The 23,177-nt window shown below is 48.0% G+C and overlaps 1 protein-coding gene across 1 annotated transcript in view; it reads left to right on the top strand.

Annotated features, from left to right (window-relative positions):
• LOC115472381 (baculoviral IAP repeat-containing protein 5-like) overlaps nt 1-23,177 on the top strand; it is a 39,942-nt gene that overhangs the window by 6,765 nt on the left and 10,000 nt on the right. Inside the window, exon 3 of the mRNA XM_030206633.1 lies at nt 19,333-19,450. Within this exon, the coding sequence (XP_030062493.1) occupies nt 19,333-19,450 (118 nt within the window). The remainder of the gene's footprint in view (nt 1-19,332; nt 19,451-23,177) is intronic.

Raw genomic sequence — 23,177 nt, 5'->3', positions numbered from 1 at the left:
CTCCAGAGTGTTCTTTCAATTGGAAGGGGATTCACTCACTTCCTGTGTATTTATACCATAGGTACATAAGTATGGTTATGCTGGGTAAGGCCTAAAGTCCATCAAGTCCAGCATTCATATCTAATGGGCATAGGTACATAAGTTTTGCCATTCTGGGGAAGCTCAAATGTCCACCTTTCTACAGCCAGAACAGCATTAAAGAAAAAAAAACAAAAACCTCTCACGAGAGTATCGAACAGAAATCTCTGCTCCAAAAGCAAGGCTTTGCAGTAATTCTGCAAACTAACGCATACAATATTTGCCATGGCTGTTCACCACTAGGAACACCGGGGACCCTGGGCCTAGGTTCGGTGTTTTAACCTGAAACAAGCTCAACATTCATATCTATTGGGTGTGAGTCTGGTACTACTACTACTACTTAACATTTCTAGAGCGCTACTAGGGTTACGCAGCGCTGTACAAATTAACAAAGAAGGACGTTCCCTGCTCAAAGGAGCTTACAATCTACATCTCAGTGAGGGAGGACGCATGACCGTGGTACGTGGATTAGTGGTATGTGGATTAGGGAGATCCAAGAAATTACAGGCCGGTGAATCAGACGTTCATACTGGGACAATTTTTTTCTGTCCGGAGCGTACTACCATAGCTGGTGGACTCCTATATTCAGAACTTTCTATATTCAGAACTTACCCAACTATGGAACGCCATAGAGATAGGGTTGGAGTTTGTAGCCCTATTTAACTGGTGTCCTTGGTCACCCTTCCTCTTCTCCTCAGGATCCAGAGAATGGCTAGTTTTTTGCTTATGCATTAACCGGTCATTTTCAGCAGTACTCTCTCTTCCGTTCTTTTATAGATCTAAGAGGATGTTCATTGCGCTCTTAGGGTCATTTCATTCTTACCTAGACGACTGCCTAATTGGAGAAAGTCTTATCAGCAGAGTTCTCAGGACACGCACCGGGTGTTGCATTTCTTACAGTCTCTAGGTTGGGTGGTGATTGTAGCCAGGCCTCTCATTTGATCTCTCATTTGATCTCTCATCAGATATCTCTGATTTTCTCTTTGTTTAGTCAGGTTGGCGCACAGTCTTTTGTCTCCTCTGCAAACATCCCAGTTTATATTTTTCTTGGTGACCTTGGGCCTTCGGCCATTTCCTCGCTCTAGTCTGCAGAATGCAATTTTACTTTCTAATGCCCAAGAAGGAATTTTCCTTCATCCTATTGCGAATCTCAGGGTCATCAATCGCGCTATTTAAGTGTCATCTAGTTATCTCAAGAACCTTAGTTCTGTCATTGGGATGCTTCGTGCAGTACACTTTTTGGCAGAAGCTTGTTTTTATATATTTTTTTTCTGGGGGACCTCAGCAATTCGTTTTACCTTCGGGTGAATTTTGTTTTCCCTACTGACAAACAAGGCGGAGAGAGCTATGTTGGTCCTTGCCATGGCAATGGGTTATGTCATCCGCCAAGGAGGAGTTAAGAGTATACTCTTGAGTTTGTACTCATTTTTTCTTAGTTGTGTCACCCTGCGTTTAGGTGAATGGACTCTCATTTTTTCAGCCTTACTTCCTCACTGCGACACTTCAGGGCTATCTCTTTTTGCCTTCAGGCTCACGAACATTTCTTGCTTCTTCCGTTCAGCAACAGTCTTGACGGAGACAGGGACAGATGCCAACGTCCAGCAGGGGTTTTTCAACCTTCTTTATGCGTTTCTTCCATCATCTCACTAGGTGTTTACGCAGAACCAAGGCACCCTTCTACATCCGGACCCCCAGTCACTCAAACTTATGGCGTGGTTACTGGGTCTGCAACATCTTTGATATTTTCGCAGGAAGTACTTCAAGTTTTAATTGCTTCCAGACAGAAATCTACATTAAAGTCCTATGAATCAAAGTGGCGACGGTTCACTCTGTGGTACTCCTCTCGCCACTTCATTCCACAAACAGTATCCATTTTGCATGTTTTGGAATATCTTCTGCATCTTGCGAAATCTTGTCTGTCTTACTCATCCATTAGAGTTCATTTGGCAGCTCTATCAGTGATGCATGATACTGTTGACAACCGCACGCTTATGCAGCATCCACTGTCAAAGCGGTTTCTTAAAGGAGTCCTGCACCTGTACCTCCCGCTTCGTCCACCAGCTAGGTGAACTAGGTGAACAGACTCTTAAAGTTCTGTTTTCTAGTAGCCATAACTTTTTCTATAAAGTTTTCCTCTTCAAGCAGTATTTCCCAGTAGCCATTGCAGCAAGTAGATCTATGTGTGGAATACTTCTACGGTTGGTAACTTCTTTTCGGTCTGCTGTAGTTTAAAGTTTTCACCTTTCCCAATCGGTTTTTTCTTATTGGTTTTGTCCTTCTAGCCAGTAGGCGTAAAAGTTTTTCATTGTTTCTAACCCGCTATATCGCGAAGGATCAAGGAAATGAGAATGTCTATTTCTCTTCTCGCTGAGAGGGCAGTTCCACAGCGTATTACAACATATTCCACAACTTCAGAAGCGGGCTCTATTCTTACTACGGCGATTTTTGGTGCTCTCGGTGCACATTGGTAAGTTGGCAACTTAGTCCTAGTTTCATTTTATTTTGCTCATTGGGACACACTACATGTTAGTTGTCGCCAGGTGGTCTATGCAGCATGAACATTTCTCTGCAGTTTTCATAGGGTCCCTCCCTTCAGATTACTGCTTTGGTACTTCCCATCAGTCCAATCCTGGTCCGGTCCGGAGGGACGCTAAGGAAGGAGAAATTAGATCTTACCTGCTAATTTGCTTTCCTTTAGTCCCTCCGGACCGGACCAGGCCCCTCCCATGTTCTCTCTACTCTTTAGCTTCTTTTATTAAGTAGGAAGTGTATTCAGTAGGAAGTGTATTCATTCCTTTACGATTCGTGGAACAATACTATATATATACAGAACTTTACGTGGTCTATACCACATCTCTGGTGGTTGCTGGTGAGCTCAATTGCTGGAATCTATCTATAAAACCTTAAATACGCCATACCACTTCTCTGGTGAGAGTTGTGGCTGAGCTCAGTTGCTGGAATATCTATAAAACCTTAAATATGATTTACCACTTTTCTGGTGAGAGTTGCTGGTAAGCTCAGTTGATGGAATATATATAAAATCTTAAGAGGGCCATACCACTTCTCTGGTGAGAGTTGCTGGTGAGCTATAAGACAAGTGAGCCATACCACTTCTCTGGGGAGAGTTGCTGGTGAGCTATATTACATGTGAGCCATATCGCTTCTCTGGTGAGATTTGCTGGTGAGCTATAGTACAAGTGAGCCATACCACTTCTCTAGTGAGAGTTGCTGGTGAGCTGTAATACATATCGGGCCATACCACTTCTCTGGTGAGAGTTGCTGGTGAGCTCTGATACTTGGCGTTGCCGAGTGCTTTGTGGCTGCTAGGATTCCATACGGCACAGAAGGTCTTTCTTTCTTTCCTGCTTTGTTATTCAAATACTGAGGCTAAGGTCACATGGCCAGGGCTCCTATTGGCTCTCTAGAGTCAGAGTTTTTTCTCAGTCTCCACCTGCTGGTAGGCGAGCACAACCCATCAGTCCAATCCTGGTCCGGTCCGGAGGGACTAAAGGAAAGCAAATTAGCAGGTAAGATCTAATTTCTCCTTTCCTTTGATTCTTCTATGGGACCGGAACTATGATACTCGGTCCGGTGAGGTAAGAGTGTTTTCTAACTCCTCCGGGGTGGGCCCGCAATCGGGGTGTTTTTGGCGCAAAACCGCCATTTTGAATTTTCCCGCCATTTTCGGCGATGGCTGCAGAGAATGTAAAGCGCTATTCCCGGTGTGGCAAGCGCAAATCAGCAGCGGGGCTCTGTAAATCATGCTGCACAGGTGTAAGAGCCAGCCCGAGCACGGCGAGCGATGATTCTTCCCGCTCAGCGCTGGCAGCGGACACCATTTTGAATTCTCTGCAAGGCGCGGCCTCCGTAGAGATGGAGAGCCCTGAGCTACTACTACTACTATTTAGCATTTCTATAGCGCTACAAGGCATACGCAGCGCTGCACAAACATAGAAGACAGTCCCTGCTCAAAGAGCTTACAATCTAATAGACAAAAAATAAATAAAGTAAGCAAATCAAATCAATTAATGTGAACGGGAAGGAAGAGAGGAGGGTAGGTGGAGGCGAGTGGTTTCAAGTGGTTACGAGTCAAAAGCAATGTTAAAGAGGTGGGCTTTCAGTCTAGATTTAAAGGTGGCCAAGGATGGGGCAAGACGTAGGGGCTCAGGAAGTTTATTCCAGGCGTAGGGTGCAGCGAGACAGAAGGCGCGAAGTCTGGAGTTGGCAGTAGTGGAGAAGGGAACAGATAAGAAGGATTTATCCATGGAGCGGAGTGCACGGGAAGAGGTGTAGGGAAGGACGAGTGTGGAGAGATACTGGGGAGTAGCAGAGTGAATACATTTATAGGTTAGTTGAAGTTTGAACAGGATGCGAAAACGGATAGGGAGCCAGTGAAGGGTCTTGAGGAGAGGGGTAGTATGAGTAAAGCGACCCTGGCGGAAGATGAGACAGGCAGCAGAGTTTTGAACCGACTGGAGAGGGGAGAGGTGACTAAGTGGGAGGCCAGCAAGAAGCAGATTGCAGTAGTCTAAACGAGAGGTGACAAGGGTGTGGATGAGGGTTTTGGTAGAGTGCTCGGAAAGAAAGGGGCGGATTTTACGGATGTTGTAAAGAAAGAAACGACAGGTCTTGGCGGTCTGCTGGATATGAGCAGAGAAGGAGAGAGAAGAGTCAAAGATGACCCCAAGGTTTGCCATATTGCTTTGGAAGCTTCAAATACTGAAGAGGCAGTGGAGCTGGCTGGCCATGAGGCACTGTGAAAAGTTGAGTGCTCTCTATCTCCCCCTGCTGGTTGATGGACCCAACCCATACGTAATGGCTTCATCTGCTATGGCTAAAGGAAAGAAAATTACCAAGGTAAGAACCTAATTTTTCCGTATACACAAATCATATATATGAAACAGGCTGTGTCGTTGGAGTTGTGAAGTCGAAGTCGGTTAAAATGTACCAACTCCTGTTTATATCGTTTTATACTTACATATACATATCTTTGTCCTGTTTGATTTTAGATTATTATTATTACATTTGTATCCCACATTTTCCCACCTATTTGCAGGCTCAATGTGGCTTACATAGTACTGTAAAGGTGTTCGCCAAGTCCGGTAGATAGACAGTTACATAGTAATGTGTGCTTGAAAGAGGTTCGTGCGTTTCAGGCACAATGGAGGAGTGGAGGAGTGGCCTAGTGGTTAGGGTGGTGGACTTTGGTCCTGGGGAACTGAGGAACTGAGTTTGATTCCCGGCACAGGCAGCTCCTTGTGACTCTGGGCAAGTCACTTAACCCTCCATTGCCTGCCGCATTGAGCCTGCCATGAGTGGGAAAGCGCGGGGTACAAATGTAACAAAAAAATAAAAAAAATGTGGGTCGGCTAAAGGGAAGGTTATATAGTGTCCAATACGATCTTTGGTTTTGCTGTGTTGCAGGGTGTAGGCATTTATGTTGGGTCAGTAGGGTATGCCTTTTAGAGCAAGTTGGTTTTTAGTGATTTCCTAAAGTTTAGATGGTCGTAGATTGTTTTCACAGTTTTTGGCAGTGCATTCCATAATTTTGTGCTTATATAGGAGAAGCTGGATGTGTAGGTTGCTTTGTAAAGCCTAATATCAGTTGGAGTCAGAGCTGAAGGTTTGGTGTACCGACTCCATAGCTCTGTATATGATGTATATATACTAAAAGCTATTACATTCAGGGTTGGATTTTTCATTAAGTATATGTCTAGGAGTGCTATGACTATGATCCTCCTCTTCCTGTTGGCAGGAGAACAGCACTTTATGCCTCAGTAGCCTGATTACAGTACTGGTGGATCCTGTGACACTTTGTTGGCATGATATTAACCCCAGTTGGCAAAATAATGCATTTATAGGTTAAGTTAAAAGAGATTTAAAAAAAGCATTTATAAAGTAATAGTAATAACAGTAAGTCACAAGGTACAGAAAATAAGAGAATTCACAGGGTTCCTGGTGAGCATTGTCTTTGGTGAAGTCATATATTTTAAAGTCCATATAGAAGGCAATGCAAAAACTATTGAGCATATAGTCAGGGGAAATCTTGCTTCACCAAACTGCTGCATTTCTTTGAAGAGAGAAATAAACAAGTGGATAAAGGTGAGCCGGTCAATATTGTGTATCTGGATTTTCAGAAGGCATTTGACAGGGTACCTCATGAATGACTCCTGAGGAAATTAGATAGTCATGGGATAGGAGGCAGTGTCCCATTGTGGATTAAGAACCAGCTAAAAGATTTTAAAAAAAAAGTAGGGTTAAATGGTCAATATTCTAAGAAAAGGGTTAAATAGTGGGATTCCTCAGGGGGTCTGTACTGCTTTTTAACATTTTTATAAATGATGTAGAAATGGGAATAAGGGGTGAGGTGATTAAATTTGCTGACAACACAAAGTTATTTAAAGTTGTTAAATCACAAGAGGATTGTGAACAACTGTAAGATGACCTAATGAGATTGGCAGACTGGGCATCCAAGTTGCAGGAGATGTTTATTGTGAGCAAGTGTAAAGCTATACATTTAGGGAAGAGGAACCCAAACTATAGCTACATGATGTACGCTTACAACTTAGGAGTCTCCACCCAGAATAAGGATTTAGGTGTTGTCATTGCTGGTTCTTTGATACCCCTCTGCTCGGTGTGCAGCATCTGCTAAGAAAGCAAATTAGAATGTTGGGAATTACTAGGAAAGGACCAGAGAACATAACTAATATTATAAAGCATTTGTATTGCTCCATAGTGAGACCGTCTCTCAAATATTGTATGCAATTTTGGTCACCCCATCTCAAAAAAGATAATGCAGAATTAGAAAAGGTACAGAGAAGGGTGATGAAAATGCAGTGCTTTTTTTGTGCCGGTACGCAACGGTACGGCGTACCGGCACCTTTTTCTCCTCCTCCCCTCCCCTCCCATTATTTCCAGCGATTCTCCGCCTCTCTCCTGCCCTCCCATCGACGTGCAGCGATTTTTCCGTCCCTCCCCTGCCCTCACCTCTCCCATATCCAGCGATTCTTCGTCCCCCAGCGTCCTCCTTCACTGCCTGCCAGCCAGCGTCGGAGTCAGAAGCGAACGGTGCAGGCAGCGATTGGCTGGCAGCGTCGTAGCTTCCCTCTGCAAGTCCCGCCTATGCGTAAACAGGAAGTTGTAGGCGGGACTTGCAGAGGGAAGCTACGATGCTGCCAGCCAATCGCTGCCTGCACCGTTCGCTTCTGACTCCGACGCTGGCTGGCAGGCAGTGAAGGAGGACGCTGGGGGACGAAGAATCGCTGGATATGGGAGAGGTGAGGGCAGGGGAGGGACGGAAAAATCGCTGCACGTCGATGGGAGGGCAGGGGAGAGGCAGAGAATCGCTGGAAATAATGGGAGGGAAGGGCAAGGGAGAGAGAATTGCTGGACATGGGATGGGAGGGAAGGGCAGGGGAGAGAGAATTGCTGGACATGGGATGAGAGGGAAGGGCAAGGGAGAGAGAATTGCTGGACATGGGATGGGATGGGAGGGAAGGGCAAGGGAGAGAGAATTGCTGGACATGGGATGGGAGGGAAGGGCAGGGGAGAGAGAATTGCTGGACATGGGATGGGAGGGAAGGGAAGGGCAAGGGAGAGAGAATTGCTGGACATGGGAAGGGCAGGGGAGAGAGAATTGCTGGACATGGGAGGGAAGGGCAGGGGAGAGAGAATTGCTGGACATGGGATGGGAGGGAAGGGCAGAGGAGAGAGAATTGATGGGATGGGAGGGAAGGGCAAGAGAGAGAGAGAATTGCTGGACATGGGATGGGAGGGAAGGGCAGGGGAGAGAGAATTGCTGGACATGGGATGGGAGGGAAGGGCAGGGGAGAGAGAATTGCTGGACATGGGAGGGAAGGGCAGGGGAGAGAGAATTGCTGGACATGGGAAGGGCAGGGGAGAGAGAATTGCTGGACATGGGATGGGAGGGAAGGGCAGAGGAGAGAGAATTGATGGGATGGGAGGGAAGGGCAAGAGAGAGAGAGAATTGCTGGACATGGGATGGGAGGGAAGGGCAGGGGAGAGAGAATTGCTGGACATGGGAGGGAAGGGCAGGGGAGAGAGAATTGCTGGACATGGGAAGGGCAGGGAAGAGAGAATTGCTGGACATGGGAGGGAAGGGCAAGGGAGAGAGAATTGCTGGACATGGGATGGGAGGGAAGGGCAGGGGAGAGAGAATTGCTGGACATGGGATGGGAGGGCAGGGAAGAGAGAATTGCTGGACATGGAGGGGAGAGAGGAGAATCGCTGGATGGGGAGGGGAGGACAGGGAAGAGAGAATTGCTGGACATGGATGAGAGGGGAGAGAGGAGAAATGCTAGAAATGGATGGAGAGGAGAGCAGGAGATAGAGGAGAATTGCTGGACATGGATGGATGGAGGAGTTGGCTAGGAGAGAGGAGAAATGCTGACTTGGATGGAGGAGAGGGGAGAGAGAATTATTGCTTTATATGGATACAGAGGAGGGAAGAGAGATGAGAAATGCTGGACATGGATAGAGGGGAGGAGAGAGGAGAAGTGCTGGACATGAATGGAGGGGAGGAAAGAAAAAAGATGCACATGGATGGAGCTGAGGGAAAGGGAAGAGGAGAAAAACTGCACATGGATGGAGAAAATAGGCAAAAGCTGGATCCATGTTATACCTCCTCCATTCAATTCCATGGAGGAGGACCCAGCTTTTACTTATGGATGCAGGGCAACAAAAGAAGAAGAAAGGAAGAAAGTAAAGAAATAAATGGAAAGGAAGCCCTGGAAATGGAGTTAAGAGAACAGATAGGAGCAGAATCAGAGACTGGGACTAATATGGATAGAAAAACAAAGTCACCAGACAACAAAGGTAGAAAAAATCATTTTATTTTCATTTTAGTGTTTGGAATTTGTCTTATTTTGCACTGGGTATACTGGAGCTGTAACAGCTTACAGAAATTATTTATAATGAAAAGAAATCACATTATTTTTTCTCCTATACTAGTTTTATATTTTCAATGATGTCTGTTTATATGCGCCATGGCTGGTATAAGGGGTGTGACTAATGTGGGTGTGGCTATAATAGGGGCGGTGCCATGTGTGGTGACCCCGCCCACAATGAGTACCGGCACCTTTTTTTCTACAAAAAAAGCACTGTGAAAATGATAAAGGGGATGGCACGACTTCTCTATGAGGAAAGGCTAAAGAGACTAGGGCTCTTCAGTTTGGCAAAGAGACGGCTGAGGGGTCTATAAAAATAATGAGTGGAGTTGAACGGGTAGACGTGAAGCATCTGTTTACGCTTTCCAAATATACAAGTACTAGGGGCACGAAATGAAGCTACTAATTGGATTTCTGCCAGGTACTTGTGACTTGGATTGGCCACTGTTGGAAGCAGGATACTGGGTTTGATAGACCTTAGTCTGTCCCGCTATGGTGATGCGTATGGCTTTTTTTTTTTTTTTTTTAAAGAAGTACTGCTCTTCTGCCAGCGGAACAGAGGGGGAAGCAGGGCCAGCCCTAAGTTAAAACCTTCAGCAATTCCCTCTCCCAAATCCACCATTCCTCCCTCCATTACTTCCTTCTCCTTCCCCTCCATAGGCCAGCATCTGTCCTTCTTCCTTATACTTCACTTCATTTCACTTGCCTTTGCTGTTTCTGCTGCTGCTGTTGTACTTTCATATCTTAAAAACTGAGCTCAGGGCCTTGAGCACATGCCAGCACTCAAAGTCCTGCCGTCTTGCCTCCTCCAAAGCAAACAAAACTGTGGATTGCTTGACATCTATTCCATCCACTTATACACAATATCTTCTGGTCTCATAAACTTTTTGGTCCCAACACTGGCCGTGTTTCTTTTTGCCACTTCATCAGGAGACTGTTTCCGACCTCTAAACTCCGTAGGCATACCATATGGAGCTCTCCAGCATCCAGTACTTCTACCTCACTTCCTGTCAAGCAATCCACAGTTTTTCTTCATGGATTAATAAGTTCTTCTCAGAAACTAATAAGGATTTGAGAGCAAGCTGAAAGAAACATTTTGTTTAACGTGTGATGTCTCCGGTTTAGGAGAACAGTAAGAACTGTAAGGTGAAATGGGTCTCAAATTTGGAACATTGGGAAGAGTCACAGCTGATTATTGGTACTGGGGATGAGCGGTTTGTAAAAGGCATTACATGGAGAGCATACTGTGAGAGTGCTGGATAGAGAGTGTTTTATTGTTAGTGAGCTTTTCATAATAAAGATTGTAAAATTTAATGCACATAATAATGTGTTTGTAATATGTTTAAAAGAAAAAAGTAATGTATTAGTTAAATGGTAGTGGCATTTCCTATATAATAATACTCACCTCCAACGTTCTAACCTGCCTGGGACCATGGACCCCACGGAGGTGGTCTGCTAAGCAGGTTAGAACGTGATGACGTTAGTGAACCCACACAGCTGATCGGAGGAACTGGTACGCGCAAAATAAAAAAAACAAATCGGAAAAACAAAAAGGCACGAGACGCACTCCCAAACCTGCTGCGCAAACCAACCGCCCTGACAATGCTTGCACCTAACGAGACTGCCGCCCTCCAGAAATTGCCGCCCAGCTGACGAGAATACCGCCGGCCCGAATCGCCCTCCCGAACCTGCCGCAATAAAAAAAAAAAGGGGGGGGGGGGGACGTCGACCAAAACGCAAGCCGAGGTTCATGGCGCCCCGAACCGCCCTCCCGAACCTGCTGCACTAACAAAAAAAAAAAAGGGTGAAGACACTGCCGCCCTCCCAGTGCCTCAACAGGGGACATCGAACACAACGCAAGCTGGATGAGGTTCACGCACAGCAGTGCAAAGTCTATGCGAGCAGGTACACTAAAGGGAGAGAGAGGCCAGAAACTTCAAGGGGAGGGAGGGGGGTAGGGAGAGCTCAGAAACTTGGAGGGGAGGGAGGGGGCAGGAACTTGAAGGGGAGCGAGGGAGGGGGCCTGGAACTTGAAGGGGAGACAGACAAAGAGACATGGAGAGGTGGGGAGAGAACAGAACGGGAGGGAAGGGGAGAGGACAAATGTTGCAGCTGGAGGCCATGGGAAAGAGAGCACAGTCGCTGGATAAAAAAAGGAAAAGGAACTAAAAATCTAAACACGGGGGGGACGGGGGGGACGACACTGCACCTCGGACGGAAGGAGGGGGTCATGGAAAGACACACATACACACGCATACTCTGTCATGCAGAGGAACCTTACATTGCAACTCACAGGAGGGAGGAGGGCCCGAACTTTGAACATAAAGGGGGGGGGGGGGCCTGCACTTCAGACAGGAGGGGGTTATGCACACACACACAAACACAGTCTTTCATTCTCTGTGTGTCACTGTGACAAACACTCTCTAGAACACACACTCTGTCTCTCTGTCACACATACACTCTGTTTCACTGCCCACCCCTGTGATCCTGCAATGGCTTATTGGAAGGAGAATGATATGGAGACACACACACATACTCTGTCACACACACACACGCTCTCTCTCACACGCAACCAGTCTTTCACTCTCTGTGTCTCACTGTCACACACACACACACTGTTTCTCTGTCACACCCACACTCACACATACACTCTGTCTCACTGCCCGCCCCTGTGGTCCCAGAGCTTTGAACACAAAGGGTGGGGGTACCTGCACTTCGGACGGAATGAGGGGGTCACGCACACACACAGACACATACACTGGCACACTGTAGCTCAGTGTCACATACAGAATACACTCACACACACATACACAGAGTCTACAACTGTATGGTTACCAAACAAATTAAAAAAAAAAACCATTGCTAGCGCCCGTTTCCTTTAAAACAGAAACGGGCCTTTTTTACTAGTAGTATATATGACTGACTATTGTGAATTTACCCTGGGGTTGGTAATAGAATAATTGATAGGTACTTCTACCCAGTGCAACAGGCATAAGGTAAAATTATGTATCATACCTGATAATTTTCTTTCCATTAATCATAGCTGATCAATCCATAGACTGGTGGGTTGTGTCCATCTACCAGCAGGTGGAGATAGACAGCAAACTTTTGCCTCCCTATATGTGGTCATGTGCTGCCGGAAACTCCTCAGTATGTCGATATCAAAGCTCCATCCGCAGGACTCAGCACTTAGAGAATTACACCCACAAAGGGACACTCTGCCCAGCTCACCACCGCCGAAACGGGGGAGGGGAATTAACCCAGCTCATCCCCACACAAGTGGGGGAGGGGAATCCGTCCAGCTCATCCCCGCGGAGCGGGGGAGGGACACCACACCCGCCGATGCGGGGGGATCTGGCTTATCCTGCAACCGCGGGAGGAGCTGACTGACCCTAACACCGCCGAAGCGGGAGGGGTACAAAGCTGCCCTACAGCCGCACGAAGCGGGAGGGAGTGCCGGCAGAATTTAAGTCTCAATCCAGCCCCGTAAAACGGAGGGGAGAGGAATGCAGCAGCTCACTGTAACACAAACTCGTCTCAACTCTTGAAGAATCCAAGTGAAAAAATAACTTGAACACGAAGTCTTCCTGAACAGGAACTGAAGACTAAACTTGAATCTGAAATGCAACCAGAATATAAACAGTACAGATATCTGGGAGGGACTATGGATTGATCAGCTATGATTAATGGAAAGAAAATTATCAGGTATGATACATAATTTTACCTTCCATATCATCAAGCTGATCAATCCATAGACTGGTGGGATGTACCGAAGCAGTACTCACCCAGGGCGGGACATAGAAATCCCTGACCGCAACACTGAAGCTCCAAACCGGGCCTCCGCCCGAGCAGCCACAGTCAAGCGGTAATGCTTGGAGAATGTATGGGCCGAAGCCCAAGTTGCCGCCTTGCATATCTCTTCCAAGGAGACGGAACCGGCCTCTGCCATCGAGGCCGCCTGAGCTCTTGTGGAGTGAGCCTTCAGCTGGATAGGCGGCACCTTCCCCGCGGCCACATAAGCCGCTGCAATGGCTTCCTTGACCCATCTTGCCACTGTAGGCTTAGCAGCCTGCAGAACCCTACGAGGACCTGCAAACAGGACAAACAGATGATCCGATTTCCGGAAATCATTGGTCACTTCCAAGTATCTGATGATGACTCGTCTCACATCCAGATATTTAAGAGCAGAGTATTCCTCTGGGTAGTCCTCCCTACGAAAGGAAGGGAGACAGAGCTGCTGATTCACATGGAAGCGAGAGACAATCTTGGGCAGGAAGGAAGGCACTGTGCGAATAGTCACTCCTGCCTCAGTGAACTGCAGAAAAGGCTCTCGACATGAGAGCGCCTGGAGCTCGGAAACTCTTCTGGCTGAAGTGATAGCCACCAAAAAGACTGCTTTCAACGTCAGGTCTTTCAGAGATGCCCTCGACAAGGGTTCAAAAGGCGGCTTCTGTAATGCTCTTAGCACCAGATTGAGATTCCACGCCGGCACCACAGAGTGGTGCAGGTGATTAACTCCCTTGAGAAAACGCACCACATCTGGCTGCGAAGCCAGGGAAGCACCCTTCAGGCGGCCCCTGAAGCAAGCCAGGGCCGCTACCTGGACTTTAAGGGAACTGAGCGACAGGCCTTTCTCCAGACCTTCTTGCAGGAATGCCAACACTGAAGAAATTGGAGCAGTGAATGGAGAAAATGAGCCTGCTTCACACCACGCTGCAAAGGTACGCCAAACCCTGGCGTAAGCAGTAGAAGTAGAGCGCTTCCTCGCTCTCAGCATAGTGGCGATGACCTTGTCTGAGAAGCCCTTCTTCCTCAGACGCTGCCGCTCAATAGCCAGGCCGTAAGACCAAAGGGGGAGGGATCCTCCATCACCACGGGACCCTGATGCAACAGGCCCTGCTCCACTGGCAGCCGCAGAGGATCGTCGACTGAGAGCCTGATCAAGTCCGCATACCAGGGACGTCTGGGCCAATCCGGACCCACCAGGATTATCCGGCCTGGATGCTTTGCCACCCGGTCTAGCACCCTGCCCAGCATGGGCCAGGGCGGGAACACATAGAGAAGCTCTTGTGTCGGCCACTGTTGGAGAAGAGCATCTACTCCCAGGGATCGAGGGTCCCGTCCTCTGCTGAAAAAGCGCGGCACTTGGCAATTGGCCGAAGACGCCATCAGATGTAGGCTCGGCTGGCCCCAGCGCTTCGTGATGTCCAAGAACGCCTGAGCAGATAGCTGCCACTCTCCGGGCTCCAAGGTATGGCGACTGAGAAAGTCCGCCTTGACATTCATGACTCCGGCAATGTGGGCCGCTGACAGCTGCTCCAGGTTCGCTTCCGCCCACTGGCATAGACTCATAGCCTCCTTGGCTAGAGGGGCGCTCTTGGTACCTCCCTGGCGGTTGACATAGGCCACAGCCGTGGCATTGTCCGACAGGACCCGTACTGGCTTCAACGCCAGTACCGGGATGAACTCCAAAAGCGCCAACCGAATGGCTCTGAGTTCCAGGAGGTTGATAGACCACTTTGCCTCTGCAGGAGACCAGAGCCCCTGCGCTGTCCTTCCCAAGCAGTGGGCTCCCCAGCCCGACAAAGAGGCGTCCGTCGCGACAACAATCCACTCCGGGGTCACCAGAGGCATTCCTGCGGACAACTTGTCTGTCTGCATCCACCAGCTCAGCGCCTTGCGCACTGCTGGGTCCAAGGGAAGGCGCACAGCATAATCCTCCGACATCGGAGTCCAGCGCTGCAGCAGAGAGTGTTGTAGTGGTCTCATATGAGCCCTGGCCCAGGGCACTACTTCCATCGTGGCCGTCATAGAGCCCAACAGCTGCACATAGTCCCAAGCCCGAAGAGGAGAGGCTACTAGGAACTGTCCACCTGAGCCTGAAGTTTGACAATCCGATTGTCTGGCAGGAACACTCTGCCCACTTGGGTGTCGAATCGAACTCCCAGATGCTCCAGGGACTGAGTCGGGCGCAGCTGGCTTTTCTCCCAGTTGATGATCCACCCCAGGGAGCTCAAAAGAGCAACCACCCGGTTCACAGCTTTGCCGCACTCTGCATAAGAGGGGGCTCGGATCAACCAGTTGTCCAGATAAGGATGGACTTGTACTCCTTCCTTCCTCAAGAAGGCCGCGATGACCACCATGACTTTGGAGAAGGTCCGCGGAGCAGTAGCCAACCCGAACGGGAGGGCTCTGAACTGGAAGTGTCGGCCCAGGACTGCAAAACGCAGAAAGCGTTGATGGGGAGGCCAGATGGGAATATGCAAGTACGCTTCCTTGATGTTCAAGGATGCCAGGTACTCCCCTGCCTTCACTGCCGCTATAACAGAGCGGAGAGTCTCCATGCGAAAGTGCCGAACTTTCAAGGCCCGATTGACCCCTTTGAGGTCGAGGATAGGCCGTACAGAACCTCCTTTCTTTGGTACCACAAAGTAAATGGAGTAACGTCCCTTGCCAAGCTGATTTTCTGGCACCGGAACGACCGCACCCAGGCGGATTAGATTGTCCAAGGTCTGCTGCACTGCCACAGCTTTGACCGGAGACTTGCAGGGAGAGAGTACAAACCCGTCTCTTAAGGGTCGGCAGAACTCTAGCTTGTAGCCGTCTTTGATGACTTCCAGCACCCAAGCGTCTGAAGTTATTGTGGTCCACTCGCCCAGAAACGAGGACAGCCGTCCTCCAATCTGCACTGGGGTGTGGACCAAGGCCCCGTCATTGGGTACGAGACCCTGGGGGAGGACCGGAGGGAGCACCTCCGGGACGGCGGTCTCTGCGAAAGGAATGCTGCTTGGGGGAGAAGTTCCTCTTGAAGGAAGAGGAGGCAGAAGAGCCCGACCTGCCCGGGCGGGTACCGACGGGCTTCCTGAAACCGTCCTCTGGAGGTACCGGGACGAGTACTAGCCCGAGCCCTGACCTCTGGTAACTTCTTGCCCTTAGACGTGCCGAGATCGGTCACGATTTTGTCCAGCTCGACCCCAAAGAGCAGCTTGCCTTTAAAAGGCAATTTCGCTAGGCGGGATTTAGAGGCGTGGTCAGCAGACCAATGCTTCAGCCAAAGCCACCGCCGCGCAGAGATTGTCTGAGCCATGCCTTTAGCTGAGGCCCTCAAGACATCATACAGCAAGTCTGCCAAATAGGCCAAGCCCGATTCCAGGGCCGGCCAATCAGCCCTCAAGGAATGATCCGAGGGGGAAGCCCGCTGCACCAAAGTCAGGCACGCCCTGGCCACATAGGAGCCGCAAACTGAGGCCTGCAAACTTAAAGCAGCCGCCTCAAAGGACGACCTTAAGGCCGCCTCCAATCTTCTGTCTTGGGCGTCCTTTAGGGCCGTGCCACCTTCCACCGGCAACGCCGTTTTCTTAGTCACCGCAGTGATTAAAGAATCCACGGTAGGCCACAGATAGGCCTCACGTTCACTTTCGGGCAAAGGATAGAGGCGGGACATAGCCCTAGCCACTTTAAGGCTCGCTTCCGGGACATCCCATTGAGCCGAAATTAAGGTGTGCATGGCATCATGCACGTGGAAGGTTCTAGGCGGGCGCTTCGTCCCCAGCATAATGGCAGAGCCAACAGGGGCTGAGGGAGAGACGTCCTCCGGAGAGGAAATCTTCAAAATGCCCATGGCCTGCACTAACAGGTTGGGCAAATCCTCTGAGCTAAAGAGCCGCGCTGCAGAGGGGTCATCCGCTCCATCCGAGCGGGGATCCGTCTCCTCCAAGGAATCCGCAAAGGACCGTTGGGAGAACTCAGATACGCTGCCCTCATCTACATCGGAGGAGACAAAGTCCTCCAAGGCCTGGGAATCAACCCGAGGGCGTTTACCTCCGGGGGCCTCAACCTCTTTACCAGACGAGGGAGCAGGGGCAGCGTTTTGCATAAGGAAGGCCTGATGCAGCAGCAAAACAAACTCGGGGGAGAAACCCCCCAGACTGTGCACTTCCGCAGCCTGGGCTACAGCCCTAGACGCACCCTCAACTGGCGCTCGTAAGAGCGGGGGAGAGACATGCTGCGCATCCAAGATGGCGTCCGGCGCGACACTCCGCAAAGGAGCCGCGCGGGAAGAACGGCGCTTAACTTTAGCCGCTTCTGTGCCGTCGCCCAAATTAAGGGCGTTCATGGCATCAATGTCTCCCACCTCAAGGGCGGCCCAAGAAGAAGCCGTCCGAGCCGCGTGGCCGACCAATATGGCGGAGGCGAGCCGCGGGGGATGGGCGTTTATGGCGGGAAAAACCGCCACGCCGGAGGAAGGGCCGGGACACTCATCGGTCACGAAACTGTCACCCAACAAGGGCGAATCAGACTTTAAGACCCCCGCATCCCCTCTGGAAGCGCACACGCGATCCGGGGAGCGACTCTTTGCACCCTCGCCCTCCGACGCCATGGGCCACGTGGAGACCAATCGGGGAACCCCCTGCCCGCTATAAAAGGTAAAAATTACCTGCTGTCCGCTCCGAGCTGTAACGACCTGGTGTCCCAGTGAGTAGCTGCAATAAACGTTTAAATAAACGTCGAAATAAACGCCTTTAAGGACGTTCAAAATTTTTTTTTTTTTTTTTAACGGAGCCAGCGGGAGGGGGGAGAAAAGGAGGGACCTGGCGCCACCAGGTTTGCACTTGCTCAAGAAGAGCCCTCAACCCCAGGCACTCAACAAAACCTAAAAATTAGGCTTGGAGGCCTAGCCAGAGCTGCTGCTGTGTGTGACCACCACCTGCTGAGATAGAGAACATACTGGGGAGTTTCCGGCAGCACATGACCACATATAGGGAGGCAAAAGTTTGCTCTCTATCTCCACCTGCTGGTAGATGGACACAACCCACCAGTCTATGGATTGATCAGCTTGATGATATGGAATAGTGAGATGCCAGACCTCCATCAGGCACCCCCAAATGGTCCTGATTCTGCCAGGGCAGTAGAGAGCAAGGTCCATCCCAGTAAGACATCCCCAAGTCTCCTGACTGAACGATTACCATCTTTTCTGTTGCCTTGGACCAGTGGTTTATCAATTCTCCTGCACAATTTGATAGCAGTGAAAAGATTCCAAACATCAAGCAGGGAGGTCTCCAAGTAATGTATTCAGACCCACCAACGAGTGCAATTGGAGCTCCATTGAAGGAAAAAAACAATAGCAAGCCTGTTCAAAAGGATGCTATAGAGAGGAGCAAATCAAAACCAAAATCCTGCTTATGAGCAAAAGATGAAGGGTAGTGCATGAAAGGTACTCAATACCAGTCGAGAGCAATCTCCCCAGAAAAAAGCCATCGAGTGGCAAATGGAAAAACTGTGTCCCCATAGCTCATCCCTGGGGAATAGTGGAAGCACCTTCTGTGGTCTGGCTTGAAGGTGCCATCTTGCCATGTTCCCATTCTTTTTTTTTTTTTTTTGCTGTAATTTTGTTGCTGTCGCTCTACACCGGCATGCACTTGCAGATCCTGAGATCTTCCGCTAGCATGGCAGAAAGTTTTTGAGCCGATTGAGGGAACCAGAGTACTTTTAAAATCGGGGCTTAGAATGGGGTAGCCAGAACAGACCAGCATCCTGTGGTTGTGGCATCATGTGATCTGGAAATACTTTTAAAACAAGTAGGAACAAATATATTTTTTTCACTCAATGAATAGTTAATCTTTGGAACTCTTTGCCAGAGGATGTGGTAACAGTGGTTAGTGTATCTGGGTTTAAAAAAGGTTTAGAAAAGTTACTGGAGGAAAGGTCCATAGTTGCTATTGAAATAGATATGGAGAAACCACTGCTTTCCCTGGGATTGTTCGCATGGAATCTTGCTACTATTTGGGTTTCTGCTGAGTATGTGTGATCTGGATTGGCCACTGTTGGAAATAGGGCTAGATGGACCATTGGTCTTACTGAATATGGTTGCTATTATGTTCTTATGGCCTTTATTGTATAGCTTTATATGTACTTAATTCAGAAACAGATGGTTGTCATTTTCAGTGCTCTTTGTATATCAGATGTTTTATTCAGGCTTATCTCATACAGCTTCTATATACATCTAATAGCCTCATGTCATCGCCCATGTCTTAGAGCAACTTTTTATCTGTTTAACCCAATCCCACCCCCTTTCCCTCTTCCCCTCTTATACCTTGAATGTGTTAAGGATTGCACTGCAGAGACACATTAATGATCCAAGGAAATGATCTCATATTTGCAGGAATTTACTACTACTTTTTCCCCCCCAGCCTTTGACACAGATCTTGTCATTCTCTTTAAATTGTGTTTTGGTTTCTCCACAAAGTGAGATCCAATAGACCCCTCATTTATCTAATGTGTAAGAATGCATTATTTAGCAATAAGGCTAGCTTTCCTAACAAAAGAAATTTGTCTGTCGTTTTTATAGGGAAGAACATAAGAAACATTCTTCTGGCTGTGCTTTCATCAACATCAAAAAGAAGATTGAAAATCTAAGTCAGAATGAGTTTCTCAAATTGGACAAGGAAAGGCTGAAGAATGAAACGGTGTGTAATATCTGTGCATTTGGGCTCTCTCCAGCTTGGAGAAGATTTATTTTTCTTGCATGCTGGGGATTAGGTGGCGGATGGTTGTGTATTCCAGTATTTCCCAATTGGATATCCTGAAAACCTGACTGGCAAGGGGTACTCCAGGACTGAACTTGGGAAACACTGGTGTATTTTGCATGCTTCTTATCTGAGTCTTAAAGAAATGATTCTTCAACCTATGTTCCAAAGAGGAAGCAGCTACCACAAGGTTTTAAGGGCACATATAACAAGAGGAGTGTCTGCATACTGAGTGAACTTCAGTGCAGTAACTTTCCTTGCCATTTTGTAAAATGGCAACATGGTTGTCCCTTCATAAACTTTCAGAGCATTATAAGACTTACAGTGGGGGAAATAAGTATTTGATCCCTTGCTGATTTTGTAAGTTTGCCCACTGACAAAGACATGAGCAGCCCATAATTGAAGGGTAGGTTATTGGTAACAGTGAGAGATAGCACATCACAAATTAAATCCGGAAAATCACATTGTGGAAAGTATATGAATTTATTTGCATTCTGCAGAGGGAAATAAGTATTTGATCCCCCACCAACCAGTAAGAGATCTGGCCCCTACAGACCAGGTAGATGCTCCAAATCAACTCGTTACCTTGTAGCGCTATAGAAATGCTAAATAGTAGTAGTAGTAGTAGTACCTGCATGACAGACAGCTGTCGGCAATGGTCACCTGTATGAAAGACACCTGTCCACAGACTCAGTGAATCAGTCAGACTCTAACCTCTACAAAATGGCCAAGAGCAAGGAGCTGTCTAAGGATGTCAGGGACAAGATCATACACCTGCACAAGGCTGGAATGGGCTACAAAACCATCAGTAAGACGCTGGGCGAGAAGGAGACAACTGTTGGTGCCATAGTAAGAAAATGGAAGAAGTACAAAATGACTGTCAATCGACAAAGATCTGGGGCTCCACGCAAAATCTCACCTCGTGGGGTATCCTTGATCATGAGGAAGGTTAGAAATCAGCCTACAACTACAAGGGGGGAACTTGTCAATGATCTCAAGGCAGCTGGGACCACTGTCACCACGAAAACCATTGGTAACACATTACGACATAACGGATTGCAATCCTGCAGTGCCCGCAAGGTCCCCCTGCTCCGGAAGGCACATGTGACGGCCCGTCTGAAGTTTGCCAGTGAACACCTGGATGATGCCGAGAGTGATTGGGAGAAGGTGCTGTGGTCAGATGAGACAAAAATTGAGCTCTTTGGCATGAACTCAACTCGCCGTGTTTGGAGGAAGAGAAATGCTGCCTATGACCCAAAGAACACCGTCCCCACTGTCAAGCATGGAGGTGGAAATGTTATGTTTTGGGGGTGTTTCTCTGCTAAGGGCACAGGACTACTTCACCGCATCAATGGGAGAATGGATGGGGCCATGTACCGTACAATTCTGAGTGACAACCTCCTTCCCTCCGCCAGGGCCTTAAAAATGGGTCGTGGCTGGGTCTTCCAGCACGACAATGACCCAAAACATACAGCCAAGGCAACAAAGGAGTGGCTCAGGAAGAAGCACATTAGGGTCATGGAGTGGCCTAGCCAGTCACCAGACCTTAATCCCATTGAAAACTTATGGAGGGAGCTGAAGCTGCGAGTTGCCAAGCGACAGCCCAGAACTCTTAATGATTTAGAGATGATCTGCAAAGAGGAGTGGACCAAAATTCCTCCTGACATGTGTGCAAACCTCATCATCAACTACAGAAGACGTCTGACCGCTGTGCTTGCCAACAAGGGTTTTGCCACCAAGTATTAGGTCTTGTTTGCCAGAGGGATTAAATACTTATTTCCCTCTGCAGAATGCAAATAAATTCATATACTTTCCACAATGTGATTTTCCGGATTTAATTTGTGATGTGCTATCTCTCACTGTTACCAATAACCTACCCTTCAATTATGGGCTGCTCATGTCTTTGTCAGTGGGCAAACTTACAAAATCAGCAAGGGATCAAATACTTATTTCCCCCACTGTATGTCCGAGCAGATGTTTTTTTTTTTGGTGCTCAAGTTCGAGCAAGGATCTCATTATCCCCACTCTTAAGGATTGCTTTGCTGCATCCAACAGATCCTGGTCTGGTAAGAATGCTAAGGAAGGCAAAATTATGCTTGCCTTTTTTTTTTTTTTAGTCCTACCACACCAGTCCAGAAACCCTCCCAGACATTCTGTGAATACTTGGTTATGTTCTATTGGGTTTGCTAGATTTCAGTTTTTTAAATTCTCCTCATGAGGTTATTACAGATTGAAAGTTTCTTCTGTTTTTAGTTTTGGTATTTAAGTCTAAGATTGGACAGCTAATAGGAAAGAGAATAAAGCAAAGTTTTTTGTAGCAAATGTTCTCTGATGACAGCAGTATGGGTATTCTCAATGATGGACTATGTTATCTCCCCAGCATCCCCTCCAGAAGCTTTTGGAAATTGCTCCCTACATGTACATGTGCCATACCACCCACTTTCATTGTGTGGAACTAGTTCAGTCTGATACAATAGCTGATAAAATTCAACTTTAAGGGGAAGTGGGCGGGGTAGTGAGAGTACTTATTCTGCTTGTCTTCGAACACATGCTACAGCTAAGTAACTTTTCTTTCTCAAAGGACAAACTGGATATAGTTGTCTTGCTGATAGGAATCCCTAGCTATTAGGCTACCTGAAAGAAAAGGGGAATGAAATAGAGCTGTGCAACAGGCTAAATATCAGCACTTTTAAGCTTGTAATTTTTTTAATAGCTTGGAACAGAAAACAAATGGGCCTGGGGGGGTAAGAGGTGGCTTCTAGAACCTAAAGAGTTTGAAGGACTGTCTGACCAAACCAGTTGTCGAGTTGAGTCCTCTTCTAAACAGTAATGAGATGTGATTGTGTGGACTGAAGTTCATGTTACAGCCCTGCAGATCTTTTCTATTGCGTCCAACCTCAAGTGGCTACCAATATAGCCGTGGCTCTGACATTGTGAGCCATGACACAATCCACTAGAGTTAGCCCAGCTGGGGCATAAGTAAAGGAAATGAAGTCAACTACCACAGTCTGTCAAATTGGGTAGCAGATGGCAACCCCCATCCTATTGGGGTCAAAGGTAAACAAAGCTTGGTGAGCTATGGGCTTTAGTGTTCTCCAGATAGGCCAAGGTTCTCTTGCAGTCCAGAGTATGACATGTGCTTTCACCTTGATGGACATGTTACTTTGGGGGAAAATATTGGCAGAACAATCACGTGATTAAGATGGAACTCTGACACTACCTTAGGAAGGAATGTAGGATGTATGTAGAAAGGTGAATCGACTACTAAGGCCTGTAGCTCACCGACATGGCATGCTGAAGTAAGCACTACCAAAAACTAGATCTTTCAGGTCAGGTACTTCAGGTAGCAGGTATCAAGTGGCTCAAAAGGAGCTTTCATCAGCTGGGTAAGGACAACGTTGTGATCCTTTGGCTCTCTGTTGGAGTTCTGTCCTTGGACCCCTTCTTTTTCAATCTACACCTCTTCCCTGGGCTTGCTGATCTCATCTCATGGTTTCCAGTATCATCTTTATGCTGATGACACCCAGCTTTACCTCTCCACACCAGACATCACTGCGGAAACCCAGGCCAAAGTATCGGCCTGCTTGTCTGACATTGCTGCCTGGATGTCCAACCGCCACCTGAAGCTGAACATGGCCAAGACCGAGCTTAATGTCTTCCCACCCAA

This window comes from Microcaecilia unicolor, chromosome 6 (assembly GCF_901765095.1).
Source record: "Microcaecilia unicolor chromosome 6, aMicUni1.1, whole genome shotgun sequence".
Lineage (NCBI taxonomy): Eukaryota > Metazoa > Chordata > Amphibia > Gymnophiona > Siphonopidae > Microcaecilia > Microcaecilia unicolor.
The sequence above is the reverse complement of the archived record's forward strand: the minus strand, read 5'-3'. Positions and strand labels throughout refer to the sequence as shown.